The following is an 18,955-nucleotide window of genomic DNA, read 5'->3' on the forward strand; positions in this document are numbered from 1 at the left end:
AGTCAGGGGCAAAGGCGTGACGTCATCCGCTACCTACCGTCCCCCACCTTTTCAAATCCACTTTTACCCCTGCTCTCAACATTGAAAACATATTACATTACATTCAACACAATATTTCTATTACAATTTGTGAAAATTTTCCTTACATTATTTTCTACTAATGTTCTAAAAATGCGCATCCTGTCAGTGGCGTATTTTGTTTCGTGGAGGGAATTTTTGCTAACTTTATTCCTGGACATGTGAAAATTGTGCAGGATATTTTATTTACTTTAATATAGTAAAACATATTTTGGTGGGACTTAAGCCCGGAAAGCTTATTTAACGCCACTGCTTCCTGTACTTCATTAAATGTTCTCCAAACAAATTTTAAAAAATATTTCCGGCAAATATTTGGGATACTTCTCAGATCTAACAAGGAATATGTTTTCTCTAATAACGGAAGAGTATATTCTGAAAACAATGTAAAAATGTTTCTATAATAGACCTATATCAGAAAATGTTGTTCACTAAAGACACAAAATATTTTCCAAAACAGAATGGAAAACATTTTTCTATTCATTTTTAATGTTTCCTTTTATCTGCTTTAAAGGTTTATATTCAAAATTTGATAAAATATTCTGGAAATAATACTAAAATATCATACGAAAATATTTAATTTAAGTTATAGAAGAAGATTACCAAAATACTTTTGTAAAAATTAAGTAAACCTTTTAAAAACATTTCTGAAAAATATTTCTTATATTACGAAATATTTTTTTAAATATTCTAAATGTTTTTATAATATATATTTAATACGTTTTCTCGTAAAAATAGAAAATATTGCAAATAACGTATTAGAAAACATTTTTTAAATATGTGGAGTATATTTCGTTTCATTGTTTTCCGTATGACATATGGAAAACATTTTTAGTATCATTTCAAAAATATTTCCCTTCTCAACAGTGAAAATATATTAAATTAGATCCAAAACAATATTTCTAATATATTTTGTGAATATTTTCCTGGATTTACTTTCCGGCAAGCATTCTCAAAATGTACTCCAGGTAATTTCTGAAATGTTTTACAAACATTTTTGGGAAAATATTTTCGGGAAATATTTGGAATACATTGGGGAAACCAGCATGGAAATGTACAGAGAAAGAAAATCTTTTGGAAACCAAGGAAAATATTTTCTTTTGATTGAGGAAATATTCCTTGCTGTGTGGGTGTAAGGACCGCCAAATTTTAAAAGAATTTCCGTCAATGTTAAGTCAGTTTCGTTATATCATACATTGTAACTTGCATTGTACAACGTAACTAATAACCGTTTGAACATTTTAATACAAATAAATTAGTAAAACGGCGGTTAAGCCTTACGGAGCGCCATTCTGTGCGTAATTATTTGACAACACAGGTTGTAAGTCATTCATTAAAAATACAGATTAATGAATTGGATCCTAAAACCAACGGTGCGGACAATCTCTTACAGTTGAAACTTGCAGAGTCCCTGACGATTCGGATGAATCGCTTCTACCCCAAGACCTTACATACCACCCTAGTTCATGCCTTCGGTATTCAAGTCATGACAAATCAGGGTTAATTTCCTAACCCCAATTGGGCTGTAAACTTTCAGGCCTTGAGGAGGCATTTTAAGAAAATAAATATAATGAAAAGGACGACAAGAAATACACCCTGGGAGGAGATTTAATGCTACAGCCTCACATTTCAATTCATCAATTTTTTAATCATTAGTATTACTTCAGGCCCGCTCGTACCTACAAAATTGGTAGGTTTGCAAATGTAACCTTTTAAATAGCGCTAGCTAATACTTATGTGTGGCTTACTAGCAATTGCACTTATCTTTATCGAGAATAAAGTCACATCCGAGAGAATTTGTCACAATAGTGAAACACAAGATAACAGTAATATTAACTTGTTCATTAAACATTATTGTTGTTAAAGGCCTACAGGTACGTAGCAATCTTAATATGTTCTCATAACATAAACCTTAGTTTTACCGTATACTGCGTAACTGACGTAGGCACTCCGTACTATCGATACATCATAGTATCCGGTGTTTATCGTAGTAAAGGGTAACGTGGAATCGTAAACGTGCTTCCCTTTTCCTTTTTCTCGAGATCGGTTTATGATTCCCGGCACAAGAATACTTCAAAGAAGAGTTATTTTCAAATATCAAAAAGAATAACATTTAATTTACTTTCTCTAAATGCAAATCAAAACTCTAATTATTTTCTATAAATCCAAACCAAAACTAATTATTATATCAAAATCTAAAATCCGAACATTAATTTTATTACTATTATACTTTTCTCCAATTATGCCAAACATTAAACATTAGAACAAAATTTTGAAATTTTAGTAAATTCCGAATCTGCACATTAACTGGGACCCAATCAGGCGTCGGACTGGTTTCATCACCTTAATTTTATAACGAAAGTAAAGATGTCCCTAGGGGATGAACTATATTTTAACCTTCAACTCTTCTTAACTTATAATATCGCTTTCTCTGAAGTCAATTAACTTCTGTTATCATTAGTCACATTGAATACACATTGACTTTCCATAGTAGACTGCATATATATATCGAACGACGAACAAATCAACGAGCAACTTTATCAAATTCAAGGTTGTTGTCAATTACTTTCAATATTATACTAAATTGTGTTTAACTTACAGTATTTTGACGGCGACTTGATCTTGCGTTACAAATTTCGCATATTTTCACATTATACAATCACAATCAGATGAAAAAGTTCACTATCTGAAGAGCACATTTTTTTAATTACCCAAATTTTAACTTTATGATTAATTGTAGTTATTACTAGTACTTCTCTAATTATGTTCGTAATTATATCTAATTGCCTAACATGTCTCTAAATGCTTGATTGTATGGGGAGAGTTAATGTTAATATAAACATAAAGGAGAATGATTAAAAACTCAAGCAAAATTTGATAATAAAATTTTATTATGAAATATGGTTCCCAAAACTGGAAAGACCTGAAAAAAAAATACAAAACTTAAACATCCTAATAACAATTCGATACTGAAAGTCCGCATCCAAAACGGGATAGCCATACTTTTCAATAGTGGTGCGGTATTATTACAATTTCAAAGTCCGAAATCGCGTTCTAAATCAATTACCTGTTTAAAATTTTCAATGCTGTCTTTCCTCTTCTTTCCACATTCATCTTTCATCTCCAAATGCTGTAAGGAAACCATAAAATATGACATCTAAGTAAACGTACCTGATTATAAGGCGATATTGTTGGTTTCTTGGACTGGTGCGTCAGTGGCGGTGGGCGCACACTTTGATTCTGAAAAGTAACCTTCGAAATTCGGGGAAATAATCAAATAAATAAACAGTAATCCTTTTTTCATAATCTAAAAGTTTAAAAGTTCAAATTCGGTATTTCTGATTTCTCATCTCTTCCGGAGTTTAACCCGAGTTGGGGTGAAGTTCACGCTTTTTTGTGCTAAGATTTTAATTTTCCATCTGTGCCGGTTACGCTTGTAAGCTGTAATTTAGCACGGTTACGTGTACTTTTCCAGTTAGTTTGTTTAATTTCGGAACTTTTCTCCTTTTTACAGCGTATTTACTAAACTTCCACTTAATGACACGCCTTCCTTTGCGACGTTTGGATTTACGCTGCATTGCGATACCTGCCACAAATTTCTTTTTAGATTTGCGCTTACTATTAGTATATTTTGCCATGTAGTTTACTACACAATGTTCGTACGTGTTTTCGCTTAAGCTTTTTAGTGCTCTTCGGAATCGATGTATACTTCTTCCGCATGTTTGACTCGAAATAACCCTCCTACAGCTCGACTTTAATTTGCATGTAGTTCGTCTTTGACCGAGTTTAGTGCGTTCCGAATTACGCTTACCAAAGCACTTTCCTTTTATTCTCAACTTACTTCCTTCTGCACGTCTAATGTGTGGTTGTGCGTGCTGAGAATACGCTGTACGTGGAGGTCGACGCACATTGTTCTTATCATGAGCAATCAACATGTCTACATTTTGTTTAGCACTACACTTAAATTTTCGCTTTTTACAATTTCGCAATAGTGAAGTACTAGCTTGAAAATTCAAACATTTCGGCAACTTAAAATTAATAAATGTTGCATCTGATGTACTGATATTGTCACGTCTGTTCATTTTAATTCTACTGATTATGCTCCTCGAAATCGAGTTTACGTTAATAATGTATTAGGAAAACTCAACTGGGTATCATTGGCCATCTTATTTTTCTTCTTAACTTTGGTGTTACGTTTCGGTTCTATAACGGAAATATACTTTCGACTGCGTGTGCTTTATTGGAAGTGTTACGCTTGTTTACGGTAAACATTTCCGACCGATATATTATGTACTAGACCTTCACTACGTAAAACAGAATTCGCTTGGCGGGCCTATTGTGAATTTGAAGTCGTTTCTTTCTACAATACTCAAAGCTGATAAAGTCGGAATGGATTTGCAGCACTAAAATGCAACTTACGTTAGACATACACTGTTACAAAGGCAAATTTGAATTTGTTAATTCGCGCAAAACCACTTGCCTGCGACACAAAACCGACAACACTGTAACTTCGTTATCACACACAATCATCAATTGAACTCTCAAGCCTTCCCTGGCTTTCTCGAGAGGGCGGATACGCGCAACCTGAAGGCTACCGCTTATCATGTGTGAAACATCGGTATCCCTTGCCGGCAAAACAATTTCATTAGAAACAATTTTTTAAAGGTACGCGTAACGATTCTTCTTTTTTGCTATCTCTACACTGCATATTTCCTTTTCCTGACTGTAATCGACTTTCTGGTTTATTTGGCACATATCTTTCACAACTTGGGTTAGCTCGAATTCAAGACGGTTTCTTTTCCGCCTTGCACTCTTTTATTTTGTTGGTTTGCCTACACTCAATCTGTGACGTTCGCATGTATTCATAGAACACAGTGAGACCTTTCTTTCACTCCGCTACATTTTTTTTAAACTCAGCAGTTACTGAATCAACATGATTGGCCGCGTTAACTAATTCAGAGAGTATTCAGTTAAGGAGTTATTGGCTACTTTGATATTAATACGTAAGCTGTCTGCTTTGGCATTCAATTCCCTCTTTCCTATGCTCCCAAATCGTTTCTGTTACAGGCTTTTGAAGTTCACCTACTGATTCATGTATTTTTTGTCCTAGGCATCCAATATTCATTACCATTTTTGAGCAATGGTTTGTAATTTTTCTCTAATTCTTCTGTCAACATTGCTTGAAATTGTTCTAAAACACTAGCCTCCATATTGATATGAGATACGAGCAACTAATTCAAAGTACAAAATTATAAATGTCTGAGTTTAATACGAAAATAGGAAACATGCACTTAAAACGTGAAACACTAAGAATTTTGATATTACGACCATTAACAACCAATCCTTCTTTTCACAACTCAGGTTTCATTTTGCGAAGTGCTTCAATATAAAATTAACACAGATATAAACTAGTACCATATATAAAATATTTTTTATAACTATTCTATCAGCCTTTGATTCCATTTTGTACTAATACACAATAACACATTCAGCAAGGCCATCTGATATTTGAAAAACAGTATCACGTGACAGTTTCTACACAATAACTGTGACTTCATCAGACTTCCACTCCTTCTGGTTGCTGGGAGTTGGTCATCACTTATATATACTGTACGGCAGTGGCGGCGATTGGACGTTAAAAGTGGGGGGGCAAGACATGATCTGAATATTTGTATATGAATGCTAATATACAAATTTTCCTGGTTGATACTATAAACATTAATAGGCCATTTCAGAAAACTGGGGGGGCAACTGCCCCCCATTGCCCCCCCTAATCGCCGCCCATGCTGTACGGAGATCAATTTTAATTAGGTTCCGCCCCTTCTTTCAAAAATAACACTTGTCTGGTTTTCACTTGCACTTTTTAGCTGCACACGTGTCCAATTAAAGGTTTACTTTTTTCCGCTGGATGTGTCCTGTCCTCTAATTATCCTTATTATCCTTGTTATTTTGTTCCTCTTTCTTTCTTCTTCCTTTTTATTCCTTCTTCTTTAAGCAGAATCTTCTCTCACTCCTTATTTATCGAGAATCTTGCATTCCAGTTCATCACCTTGCGTTCTGCTTTCATAATCTCTCTGGCTTCCTTCCATTTCCTCACCAAAGTCCTGTTCTCTACTTCTATGACCTCTGCTCCTTCCCACCCTATCCTGTGGTTTGTTTCTTTCTGATGCTTGTATATCGCATTGTTGTCCATTTTCAGTCTTACAACGTCCTGGTGCTGCTTAATCCTTTTTTTTTTTTGCATTTTTTTTGTTTCTCCTATGAAAATTTTGTTACACTCCTCGCATCCTACTCTATATATTACTCCCCCTTGATCTTTGTTCGCTATTGCTTTTCTCTTTTTTCTTCTGACTAGTTCAATTATTCTGCTTCCTCTTTTCCTGTACGCCCTAATTCCTGCTTTCCGAAACATTCTCTATATGTTCTCTGTTTGTTTGCACAGTTATTGTGTTGAAACTGTCAGTGATTCTGTTTTCTTTTTACACATTATCACATAGCCTTGCTCAGTGTGTTATTGTGTATTAGTATTAAAACATTTACACTTATTCATAAATGCACATGAAGGTTCATAGTGTAAAACATGTATGAATGTGTGTATACTCAATCAGCTGTTTGCTATCCACTCACAACTACATAGAATTAAAAATCAACAAGAAAAAATTTTATGAGCTACATTAATCTCTCTGTTGCTCTCAAGGTCAAAACATATTTACTTAACTTACATGAAAAATCTACATTACTCAGTTCTTGTTTTTATCTATCACTCTGCTTTATTTTTAATTAATAGTGTTCGCCGAGGATCTGATAGAAATTGACTTTCGACACTAGGTTAATCAGATCCAAACTCAACATGTTATCTGTATAACTAATGGTATTGTAAAAGCAGTTGTAGGAAGATTACTATAATTTAATCCGGAAAACGGTCGCCATGTGTTTGAAATCGTGTTTTTTGGTACTTGTTAGGTTCTTGTAAATATAATCGTAACCTTCACATTGATTTTCGTCTTTTTCCCAAGATTTGTCACTTGTTTATTGCATTTATCCCAGCTTTGCTAAGGCAGTGTGACGTAATATTGAGGTCTCAAATATTCAGTAATAATAATAATAATAATAATAGTATAGGTAACAAATTCCGTATGAGGACACATTGTATTCAAGCCTGTAAAATAACCCGTAGCGTAAGCCATAAGTTACAAAATAGTCGGGATTGGAGAGAAGTGTCAGGACCAACAGCACATACCCTCTCGATACGTTCCTACAACTAGCTACATGTTATAACAGAAAGTTTCCCTACAACTAGCCAAATGTTATAAAGGAAAATTAAATGTTATAACGGAAAGTTTCGAGGTAATTTTGGTGTAGAAAGTAGGGATTCTGAACTCACAAGAGCCGTAATTACAGTTGTTTTTAAGTAATGGTTATGCTGGCTAAGCTACAGAAGATGTCGAAGGGGTTTCGGGAAAGGGGTTCCATACCATCATGAGACACCTCTACAGCTACTCAAATTTAAACGAAAGATTTCCGCTAATATTTCGTGTAGAATATATTCTACTGTACGTTTTCAGGAAAAAAACTGTAAAAAAAAGGACTGAATATAATTGAAAACTAAAGCTTGTAATAAACTAACTTGTGAAATTTGCAGATTTAATTAAAAAAAACTTTGCTACAAAAATATATACACAGATCATAATTCAATGAGCTCTGAAATCTTATCAAAATGATGTATAAGATTCAGTCTACAGAGCAATTGTTGCTTAAAGAGTGGCATACACTATTTCTAGAATCTAGATAAGATGAGAAATGTTTACGATAGTTTTGGTCTCGTCTCGATTCTCATCTCAAAAGCATGACTATAGTGTAAGTTAAACTTGTTCTGTCTCGAATTAAAATGTTTCGTCCCAATTTTGTTTGGTTTGTTTTAGAATCGAGATGAGAAATTCGTCTTTTCATGGGCAACATTACACAAAACCGAAATATTTTATTTGCCTAATATCACGTTTCTGCTTGTAATGGTACGACCTGAGCGATAATAAGTTTTTAGTTTTTAAATATTCATCGAGATAATTGTTATTATTATGAGTATTACTCCTGAAATTTTGATAGTTCAAGTGCTGAAACAAACGAGTATTCAAATATTTGAATGTAGTGAAGCGTGTGTTATCGCCGATCTATTTCCATCAAAATTCCTAAAGTAAAAAAAAAAATTCTTGACGTGTATTTGATCGAAGATCCTCGAGATTACTGGTCAAACCCCTAGACCACTGAACCACGATCACAACGCTGTAAATGATTCGTCTTTTGTCTTGTTACACTAAGTTTTTATACCTCAGCTTGGAAAGTTGTATGTAATTTTTTAAATGGTTTCAAAACGTCTTTCGTGTTCCTCTTATGATGATATAAGTGAATTACCTTCGGTACAGTTTCTATTAATACGTTGAGTTGTTCTTAAACCTTTGGATCGCAAGTTGCTTTTTTCTCCACACGAATCTACAGATAAGACAGATTTAATTCTCATACTGTGCATTTGTGACAAGACAGCCGACAATACCTGGTCATAGGCTTATGTCCGTCACGATATAAATGATAGTTTAATTTGATATAGTGAAACAAACTACAGCAACTTATTTTGAGACAATAGTGATATAGATAGTACTCCATTTCATATTTCTACAATATTTAATGTAATAAAACATGTAATATAGCGAATGATTACATGTTTTCTTGCTACTTAATCATTATCTCCATTTACATTTCATTGTTTGTTGACTTTGTTACAGGCGCGATAACATCTTTGCTTTCCACGGAGAAGGGAATACGTTTACTACATTAAATAAATCCATTTCTCATTCTTGTGAAGAATCTGATACTTCGATGCAGTTTGGCAAAAAATTTCATCGATCACGTTTGACAAAAAATATGGTGACACGTGAAAGTGAAAAGCGTCATACGTCCCAAACTAATGATAAACGCTCAAGTCAAAGTTTAACTATGTCAAGTTGTGAGTTAGTGCATTCAGGTGAAAAATCTCACATATGTGGAGTATGTGGAAAGGAATTTAGAGTATGTTCAAGTTTGGCTACGCACATGGTGATTCATACAGGAGGAAAACCGCACACGTGCCAAGAGTGTGGTAAGGCATTTAATAGATGTTCGACTTTGGCTACACACATGTTAATCCACACAGCAGAAAAACCTCACACGTGCCAAGAGTGTGGTAAGTCATTTACTCAAAGTTCACATTTGGCTAGACACATGTTAATCCACACAGGAGAAAAACCTCACACGTGCAAAGAGTGTGGTATGGCATTTAGTAGACATTCAGATTTGGCTAGACACATGTTAATCCACAAAGGAGAAAAACCTCACACGTGCAAAGAGTGTGGTAAGGCATTTAGTAGACATTCAGATTTGGCTAGACACATGTTAATCCACAAAGGAGAAAAACCTCACACGTGCAAAGAGTGTGGTAAGGCATTTACTCATCGTTCATATTTGGCTACACACATTTCAATTCACACAGGAGAAAAACCTTACTTATGCCACGAGTGTGGTAAGGCATTTTATCGTCGTTCAAATTTGGCTACACACATGTTAATTCATAAAGGAGGAAAACCTCACACGTGCAAAGAGTGTGGTAAGGCATTTACTGAACGTTCAAAGTTAGCTGAACACATGTTTATCCACACAGGAGAAAAACCTCACACGTGCCAAGAGTGTGGCAAGGCATTTACTCATCGTTCGACTTTGGCTACACACATGTTAATCCACACAGGAGAAAAACCTCAGTTGTGCCAAGAGTGTGGTAAGGCATTTACTCATCGTTCGACTTTGGCTAAACACATGTTAATCCACACAGGAGAAAAACCTCACTTGTGCCAAGAGTGTGGTAGGGCATTTAATCTTCGTTCGAATTTGGCTAGACACATGTTAATGCACAGTGGAGAAAAACCTCACACGTGCCAAGAGTGTGGTAAGGCATTTTATCAACGTTCGGCTTTATCTACACACATGTTAATCCACACAGGAGAAAAACCTTACTTATGCCATGAGTGTGATAAGGCATTTTATCGTCGTTCTAATTTGGCTACACACATGGTAATCCACACAGCAGAAAAACCTCACACGTGCTAAGAGTGTGGTAGGGCATTTAGTAGACGTTCGACTTTGGCTACACACATATTAGTCCGTACAGGAGGAAAACCTCACACGTTCCAAGAGTGTGGTAAGGCATTTACTCGTCGTTCATGTGTAGAGGTCCAGTTAGGCTTCACACATGGTAGTCTTTAGAGAAACAAAATATCACACATGCTACGAGTGTGACGGCGAATTTAAATATCGTTATGTTTGGTTACACACATGTTAATCCATACAGGAAAAAGAGGTCACGTATGCTAAGAGTGTGGTTAGAAGTTTAATCGAAGTTCAACTCTGGCTACACATGTTAATATGCATTAATATGCCCTGAGTGTGGTATGTCATTTGATAAACGTTGAAGTTTGGCTAGAGAAAAGTTAACCCACACAGCAGTAAAACATCACACATGTCAAGAGTGTGGTAAGAAATTTAATCTAAGTTCTAAATTGGCTACACATATGTGAATCCATACCGTAGCAAAATCTCACCTTGCAAAAATACTGGTATAGAATTTATTCAACGTTCATACGTGCTGAGCCACACAGGGTCAAAACCTCACACGTGAGAGGTGTGGAAGACGATATAGTCTACGCTCAAACGTTGAAACGAAGTTGAATACATGTCAGTCACCAAAGAGATGCAGAGATCTTAGCAAGGCGTTTACTCAAGGTTCATATTGCAAAGTAAATGATAATCCACAAAAAAGAAAAATCTCACAGGTGCGGAGAGTTTATATGTGATGTCGCATTCTGTTGGACGAATAGACGTGATATAATCTACGCTGTTATTTTTACGATTGCTATGGAAATTTCTATCCCAAATTTATGCTTGAGTAGAATAGTCGACAAAGGGATGTCATTTGTGTCTGAGGTTATTCCATGTTTACTGTAGATCCTTATCTAAGCTGAAGTTATAGTCACCAAAATGAGGAACTTTGTCACCTTCTGACAACATCTGGAAATGTTCGTGGCATCTTTCAAGTAAACTTAGAGCACTGTTCCTATATGGTCTGCAGAAACACCCGACAAAGACTGTTTTTGGACAGACTTTCCTCTGCTCGAATAGTTTCACACTCACGTACGAGATCATTCTGTGCTCTGCTGCCCCATTAATTTTAATACTACAAAAAATCCGCCTTTATGATCTTGCGGTCTTATTTCTATGTAGAGAATTGGTTGAGAAACGACATTCCACTGTTCCTTATTGATATTTTCAGACATGTTTCGCTCACCACTAAACAGCCATATTTACGGCACAGTCTGCAAAATTGTTTGTAACACTTTGTAAATTTTTGTAGTATAGTTTAAAGGTGATTTTCTGTTCACTGCTCTTTTGAGCAGCATTCTACTGTACATCACCACATTAAACGCAAAATATAAAACATTTGATTTGGCACACTTCTCTAGCGTGGGATCACGTTGTCCAAGTCACTCTCACTCTTTTCTTGCCATCTGAGTTGAACATTGTAAATTATTTTCATTGAGAGTTCCTCTACCAATAAATGATAACGATATTTCACTGCATCTCCAACTGTCAAACGCAGACTCTAGCCGTAGCCTTACTACTGGGTTCACAATTGAAATGATAAAACATAGAGATAGCACAAATATTTTTCCCGAAGCAATAGCTCGAACTTTAACTTTTCTGCGGTTTGATGCCGTATACACAAGTAGTATAATTTTTGATTATCATTATGATCATTTTCACCCTTATCCTGTTCTCATCTCATAGTTTTGGATATTGTTTCAGTTCCGTTATTTTACCGCATATGATAATTGACGATGGAAAGTCTTTCATACATCCTTTGAAGATAAAATTGCCGGGGTGGCTCAGTTGTAAAGCGTTCACCTCTGATGCATGGGGTCTCGGGTCCAAACCCTGCTCCCGCCAAGTTAACTTTGTGGTGGACAAACAGCGTGTGCTTGGGTTTCCTCGGAGTTCCCCAGTTTCCTCCCACTTTCTTCATTCCACAATTTCATTCTTGCTCAGCATACACTGAACCAAGTTCCCAGAGTTCTCGTTCTCCGATCAGTGGCAACCACCAAGCATCATCAACGAGTTCACCACCATTTAAGAAGCATACAAATGCAAATAGCATCTCGAGTTCCGACTCTGACTCCAACCAGCTTATCCTCCTCTGCAGCCTGTCTACAGCTTGCTACAGCAAAACTACAATCCAAAGTACTTTAGTTCGAAGGTTTTACTTCTCTAACTTTTCCAGTATCGGCAACGCAAAGATATTTCGCAAGTGGTAGAAACAAAAAAATGGATTCATCATTAAATCACAGTCGGCCAACTTCGCAAAATAATTCGTGACAATCCAGTTTCGAAATGTACAGGAAAATTGCAACTTTAACTTCTCTCAAGAACATCCGACACTAGCAACCTCAGCCACATACCATGTCAATAGTAGTACGAGGGGTCCGTCTATCTATAACACTTGATATATAGGCTAAACTTTCTGAAGTGGGATACACCTTTAAAAAAGCATCCGTATTCGCAACAATCAGGGACCAACATGCATAGTTCGAATTCTGAGAACATCACAGGATACTATCAACGACCTTTTGCATAAACAATTCTTAATTTTCAAGAAGAGATGCCGATTTGAACAATCTTGCTCATTACGACCGATTCCTCTCCCAGGTAAACGCTGTCCAGAAAACAAAGTACATCCTACTAACAGGTGCAACCTATGATCCTGTTATCCTACAAAGAGGTGCACACTTTTCCTTTTGCTATGAAAACTGTCCGAATCTGCAAAAAGTTCCAATCTGCAACACTTGGTATCAATTCCCGCCTGCAAGATACAGCTACAAGCGCAAGTCTCGGCTAGCTCCAGAAGAATTCAGGCCGAAACTTGTAGTACCACTATTGACTCATTATGTTCAAAATCGAAAAGGTGAGACTTCGAAAGACTAATCGATTTCTTTATATGCATAAACTATTAGCATTTGTCACCCACACTCTTCAAAACGTTCGTCTTTTGCACAACCATTAATATTAAAACACGTTCAGCACGCGGCTCGCAACATTCTTCACCTCGATTTTCATGACACTTACAGTGGTTCGTACGTGCACTTTCATGTATCTCCACCCGAAACAACTATTTAACTTCATAGTGGTCATGTATTTGACTAAGACTTTTATTTCTATTTCTCAACATTCTCTTGTACTTACCTCATAAACTCATATTTTAACAACTACTACACGAGGAACAATTTGACACATTACTTATCAGTAAAACGCATTTCACTCCCAAACTTAATTGCAAATTTACCGGCTATCAACTCATTCCACACGATATGAAGCTTCCGGCTCGATGCGCCACTATCGGCGTTACAATACTATTTTATCCTTACACATGTAATATTTTCCATAAGTAGAAGCTTTGCTTTATATATACTTAAACACAAACAAAATATTTGCTGACCAAAACAATATGTTCACATAAAAATATTACATACGTGTTACAGTTTCGCCAACTAACATTTTGGCTTCATCAGACACTATGAGGTACATGAGAAACGTCCAGTCTTACATGCACACAAGAGCTGAGATATCTTCCTTCTGATTGGCTCCTGGCAGCAACCAATTCAATTTAAGTATTCTAATTCGTATTTCCCTATACCGAGTCTTCCTATCTGTTGTAAATTACACACACACATCAAAAGGATGATCTTGGCACAACTAATCTAAACTTACAAATAATTTGCATAAATAAATAAATAATATTATAAATATATATAAATACACATAAATAAATAAATATATAAATAAACAGATAAACATACAATTACTCATACGCTTAAAAAGAGGACACACACATACAGTATATACTAGTGGTAGGTACAGAAACCGGTTTTTCCGTTTCCGATTTCCAAGAAAAACCTAATCCGTTCAAAATTTTCAAAAAAAAAACTGTTTTCACCGAAACCGGTTTTCTCCAAAAAAACCGGTTTCGGTTTTTAAAAAAAACGGTATCGGTTTTTTTCAGAACCCGGTTTCGGTTTTCTTCAAAAAACCGGTCTCGTTTGACCGAAACCGGTTTAGGTTTTCTTCATTTTCGGTTCGGTTTTAATCGAAACCGGTTTCGGTTTTCTCCAAAACCGGTTCTTGTTAACTTCAAAAAACCGGTACGGTTTTTGTACTATAACCGATTTCGGTTTTCTTCATAACCGGTTCAGTTTTTCATCAAAACCTGTATCAGTTTTTCCAAAACTGGTTCTATTTTTGACTAGAAACTTTTTAGTAGTTCTCCGGAACCCATTTCCTTTCCACAGATAGTATATTGTGTTTTCCAGAACAGTTTTGAGTTTTAGTCTTTACTAAAACCATTGCGATGTTTACCGAATCCGGTATTGGTTCCTTGAGAATCTACATATGTCTTAGATCTTCAAATCGGCTTAGTTTTCAATAAAATTGGCTTCCGTTTTCATCAAGAACTACCTTTGAGCTTCTACTTAAATCCAGTTTGAACTTTCATCAAAACCCACTTGAGATTTTTGTTATAACGGTACTTTATTATTATTATTATTATTATTATTATTATTATTATTATTATTATTATTAGTTACGCTTAAAAATATGTTTTTCCTTGAATTCAATATTCACTCTTCTGTAAAACTCTAGTTTTTTCGAATACAATTACCTTCCTTATTATCAATAAATTTTCAGAACCTGGATTTATTTTAATTAAACTAGCTTAACCTGCACTCTCTACACAGCGCATCATTCACATATGAGCATGAATCTCCTTGTCATTTTTCACAACATCTGTACATGTCCCCTTATAGACACAAATGAAAGACGTCTTGATAAAAATCGGCAAGGAGTACCACAAAGGAGAGATTTTTTCGATTATTTTTTCAATATCTCGCACCGTTTGCAAGATTGAGCCTACTTCTGGTTGGAATTTCTAATTCATGTATGATCAGTGCTTTCTTTCTTCTTGCATGCAGTATGTAATAAGCAAATACATTACATACACAATTTATTACAATGCCACTGATATATGGTGTTCATTAGCAAAACATTCTAAATATTAAAGATTCTCCATCACTCGAGAAATAGTTTTCTTCGATTTTCATTATCAATTGGTCATGAAACAAACGCGTGAGAAATATACAACCACTGTATACAAAAATGTTGTGTTGGAGTGTATAACTTATAGAATGTGTTATTTTTTAAAATGTCAACATTTCCAGTGTACCCTAAAAAATGTATTAAAGAAATAATGGCCACGTTTTTTAAATATTCAATTGGAACTGGGCCAATCTACACAAAATTTGGAATCGACCAGCAAAAATGGCACGATTCTAGCAGTTGTGGTTTTCGAGATCTCATTGTCAAAAGGATTGGAGACAAATATATAAACTTTTCTTTGCACACAAACATATAAACCTAGCGTTTTAATATATAGATATTTATAGTCACAAGTGATCAATTTAATGGGGAGAATACTGAAATGAAATACTATGCCCTGTATGGTAGAGTTGCGTAATATTATGTAGTAGATAGAAGAAATGGTAATACTAGTACAAAAATTGCTTGATTTATTGTCATCACGAATAAAGACAGACGCAGGCATTCCTACGAAGGCTCATCTACCGCTTTTTCAAAACTTACTGTGTATTGTTTCTTTGAAACAGCTCATTCTTAGTACCGTCGTTAATTAACCTACTATAGCGAACTTTTTGGCTTGTTTGAGAACTGGATACCGAAAGTCCGGATAACTATTTATCAGTAAGAAATTGAAATGCATGTAGGCTTATTGGTGTTCATTTCCTGGACTCAGAGTACAAAATTATTTTGTAAGTCAATTTTTTCACGCGCTCTGAGCCCTCATTCACTAGCGGTTTTCGAGCTCGACACAACGTAATATTTGCGTTTAGTTTGCGGTAATGAAAATAAGCATTAATAAATAGCTTTTTTCAGTTTTGTATTGTGCTGATGTACGCACATGTTGCTTTGCATGAACACAAATCGCTACCACGCATTGGTCTCATGCAGTGACACACATCACAAATGGAGTGTTATGTCGAAGCTTCAGATTCTTAAGGATGATCCTATTTCATTCCTGTACAGTTAATGGAGAAATTTTGTGTCTTCTTTACAGGTCAAGTTGCTATGATCAAAAATACAAGAATTTTAAACCATCTAAAATGTTCTAATTTGGGGGTCATAAAAAGGGGTAAAAGTGGATCTGAAAAGGTAGGAGGACGGTAGGTAGCAGCATGACGTCACGCTTGTTCCCCTTCCTATATTTCTTCATTGTATTTTTTTAGGAACTGGGCAACGCCTACATCTTTTTTCGAAGTCGGGTCGGAGTCCTCCCGCGTTTAGAATCTATACCCTAAGCTGCCGTTTATATATATATCAACGCACGAAATATTCATTTAGCCTCTCATCGTCAGACAGTTTTGAATAATGGAATAACAAGGCTCCCTCTACGCGGTATGTTCTTCCTCATATAGGTATTATTTTCTCCCTTAGTGTGATTCTAGGAAAGTGAAGTGCATTTGATTTTAAAAATAAGAAAATTAAAAATAATAAATATGTAAAATAAAAATATTAGGTTCATTGTAGTTCTAAACTGGCTATGATATGCTATACCACCAATTACAGTATCAGATTTAATTTCTTGGGGACACAATCGAAGGGTAGATACATTTTACTTGAGGGGAGTTATACTGAAAAGGTTAATTTCACATTATTTGCGCAATATTAATATATACTATCAGTCTGGGGTGCAGGTATAGCCTACGGGTAGCGCCCGCCTCCTTGGCCCCCTTTGGCAATGTTACTTGTACTGGATTTGAATAACAACTCCACGTAAGGACAGTTCTATTAATATATTATTTTGTTTAAGAGATGTTAGCTTAAAACTAAAACATTGTTGTATTAAAAGATGTATCGATGTGCACAATAGCTAACATTGTTAAAATATAGCGTGGATTCGGTTCCCGGTGGGATACAGTTGAACGGAAAAAGTGGTTCAGATTCCATTATAATCAGTAAGTCCAAGTCTCTTTAGTCATCATGGCATAACCGTGGGTCGGTAAACTGAAACAAACCAAAAGTTTCGTTATTTTATTTTACCTTAAAAGTGGCTTTAAGGGATAATGGGATGTACAGTAAGGGCAGTCTTTAAATTCGTGCTAAAAAAGTACCGGGGCCCTTCCTGGCTACCATATATATATATATATATATATATATATATATATATATATATATATAATGTGTGTGTGTGTGCGGTTTAGTCAAATCTTGTAAAATTCCAGGCACTTCCATATTAAATAGAGTTGGGAAAACTTGTGCAAACACAAATCAAACAAATCTCATGACAATATAGTATTTTAACATAATGTTTATGTGAATAATAATATCAAAATAGCTGAATTTACCTCTTATAAGACAATGAATGCAGTTAAGTCACAGTAGTTTCCATAAAGCTTCCTTCGATTTTTTTTTTTCTGCCTCGATTTCTTTCCTAGCAACTTGACAGGGCGGTGTTTCTTCCTTGTGATATCCAGCGCTTAACGTACAGGAGGGGTTGCGGACAATGGCGGAGCATTAATATTTATTGTCATTAAAGATGACACACTTCCAATCGATAGCGCGTTTCTAGTTGGCGTGACAACATTATTCATTACACTGAAACCCCTCTCACACTCAGCATTGCTGACTGGTATCGTTTGCACACACTGCATTAGTACCTTCATTCTCCCCAAGACCTGCCTGCCTCCACTATCCTTAAAGTCGCGATAAGTTTTAATAGTTTCTCGAAAACACAAACAAAACAATTCATAATATTCTTTCAAGTCTTGTTCGCTATAATCAACACTAATATTTTCCGGCCAGTACTCAGGGTAAATAATTTTCATCATTTCGGAGTACACAGTGTCCTTCTCAGTCAAGCACCTTCTGTTCATAGAACTGTCCTTTGTTAATTTCCGAAGCGTTGTTTTTACTGCCACTCAATTTCATGGGAACTTCTTTAAAATATTTCTCTTTTATGGCTCTCTGTACTTCTCTCCAGTATATGCCTCTTCTCTCTTTATGGACCTTAAAGACCTCGATTGTTCTGTATATGAGCTTGTTTGCCTTCGGTAGGGCTATAGTATTTCCTTGCAAGGACTGAAAAGCTAGAAAGCTCACACAAGACAGTAGAAGAAAGAACTTCTTAGTTTCTGTCACTATCCGCCCCCTCCTCCCCCAAGGATTTTATAGCTCAGCTATAGCCCCTGTTGAAAAACAAATAGAAAAAAGAAAATTACCAGCAGCGACCGGAGAGAAAAGAACCTTGTTTCTGCTATTTTCTCACTCCCGGTTGCCTCAATAATTCACTTGAATTTTACATTAATATGAGCTACCGAAACAGTGACAAAGGAAATTTAAAGTACGGATTTTATCAACATTATTTCAGATGCGGAGAAAATTTTTAAAAAAGCAACGAGAAAAGATCCGGGGCTGAGCACCGGCAACCAAAACAGTACCGGGGCTGAGCCTCGGGAGGGACACTTCTGGATGGTACACTTTTGCCGTAAATTTGCATATAGATGTACCAATCAGAAGTGTTCCTTACTGTACATAAAAGTTTGAGGCTTCTTATATTGTTATAGCCCTGTGCATACTAACTAGGGTTGCCAACAGTCCGTTATTATATATTGCGGTTATTTTTATTAAGGTAAGTGACCAGTACACACTATAAACTTCTTACCAGCCTCTTTATGACCACTATTTT

At 35.7% G+C, this 18,955-nt stretch overlaps 1 protein-coding gene across 1 annotated transcript in view; it reads left to right on the forward strand.

The window, feature by feature from the left end:
• Positions 1–16,542, forward strand: part of LOC145676192 (uncharacterized) — a 30,911-nt gene extending 14,369 nt beyond the window's left edge. Inside the window, exon 2 of the mRNA XM_081747104.1 lies at positions 8,853–16,542. Coding sequence (XP_081603230.1) covers positions 8,853–10,206 — 1,354 coding nt within the window. The 3' untranslated portion in view covers positions 10,207–16,542. The remainder of the gene's footprint in view (positions 1–8,852) is intronic.
• The last annotated feature ends 2,413 nt before the right edge of the window (positions 16,543–18,955 follow it).

This window comes from Thermobia domestica, chromosome 18, assembly GCF_964235325.1.
Source record: "Thermobia domestica chromosome 18, izTheDome1.hap1.1, whole genome shotgun sequence".
In the NCBI taxonomy this organism is placed as follows: Eukaryota; Metazoa; Arthropoda; class Insecta; order Zygentoma; family Lepismatidae; genus Thermobia; species Thermobia domestica.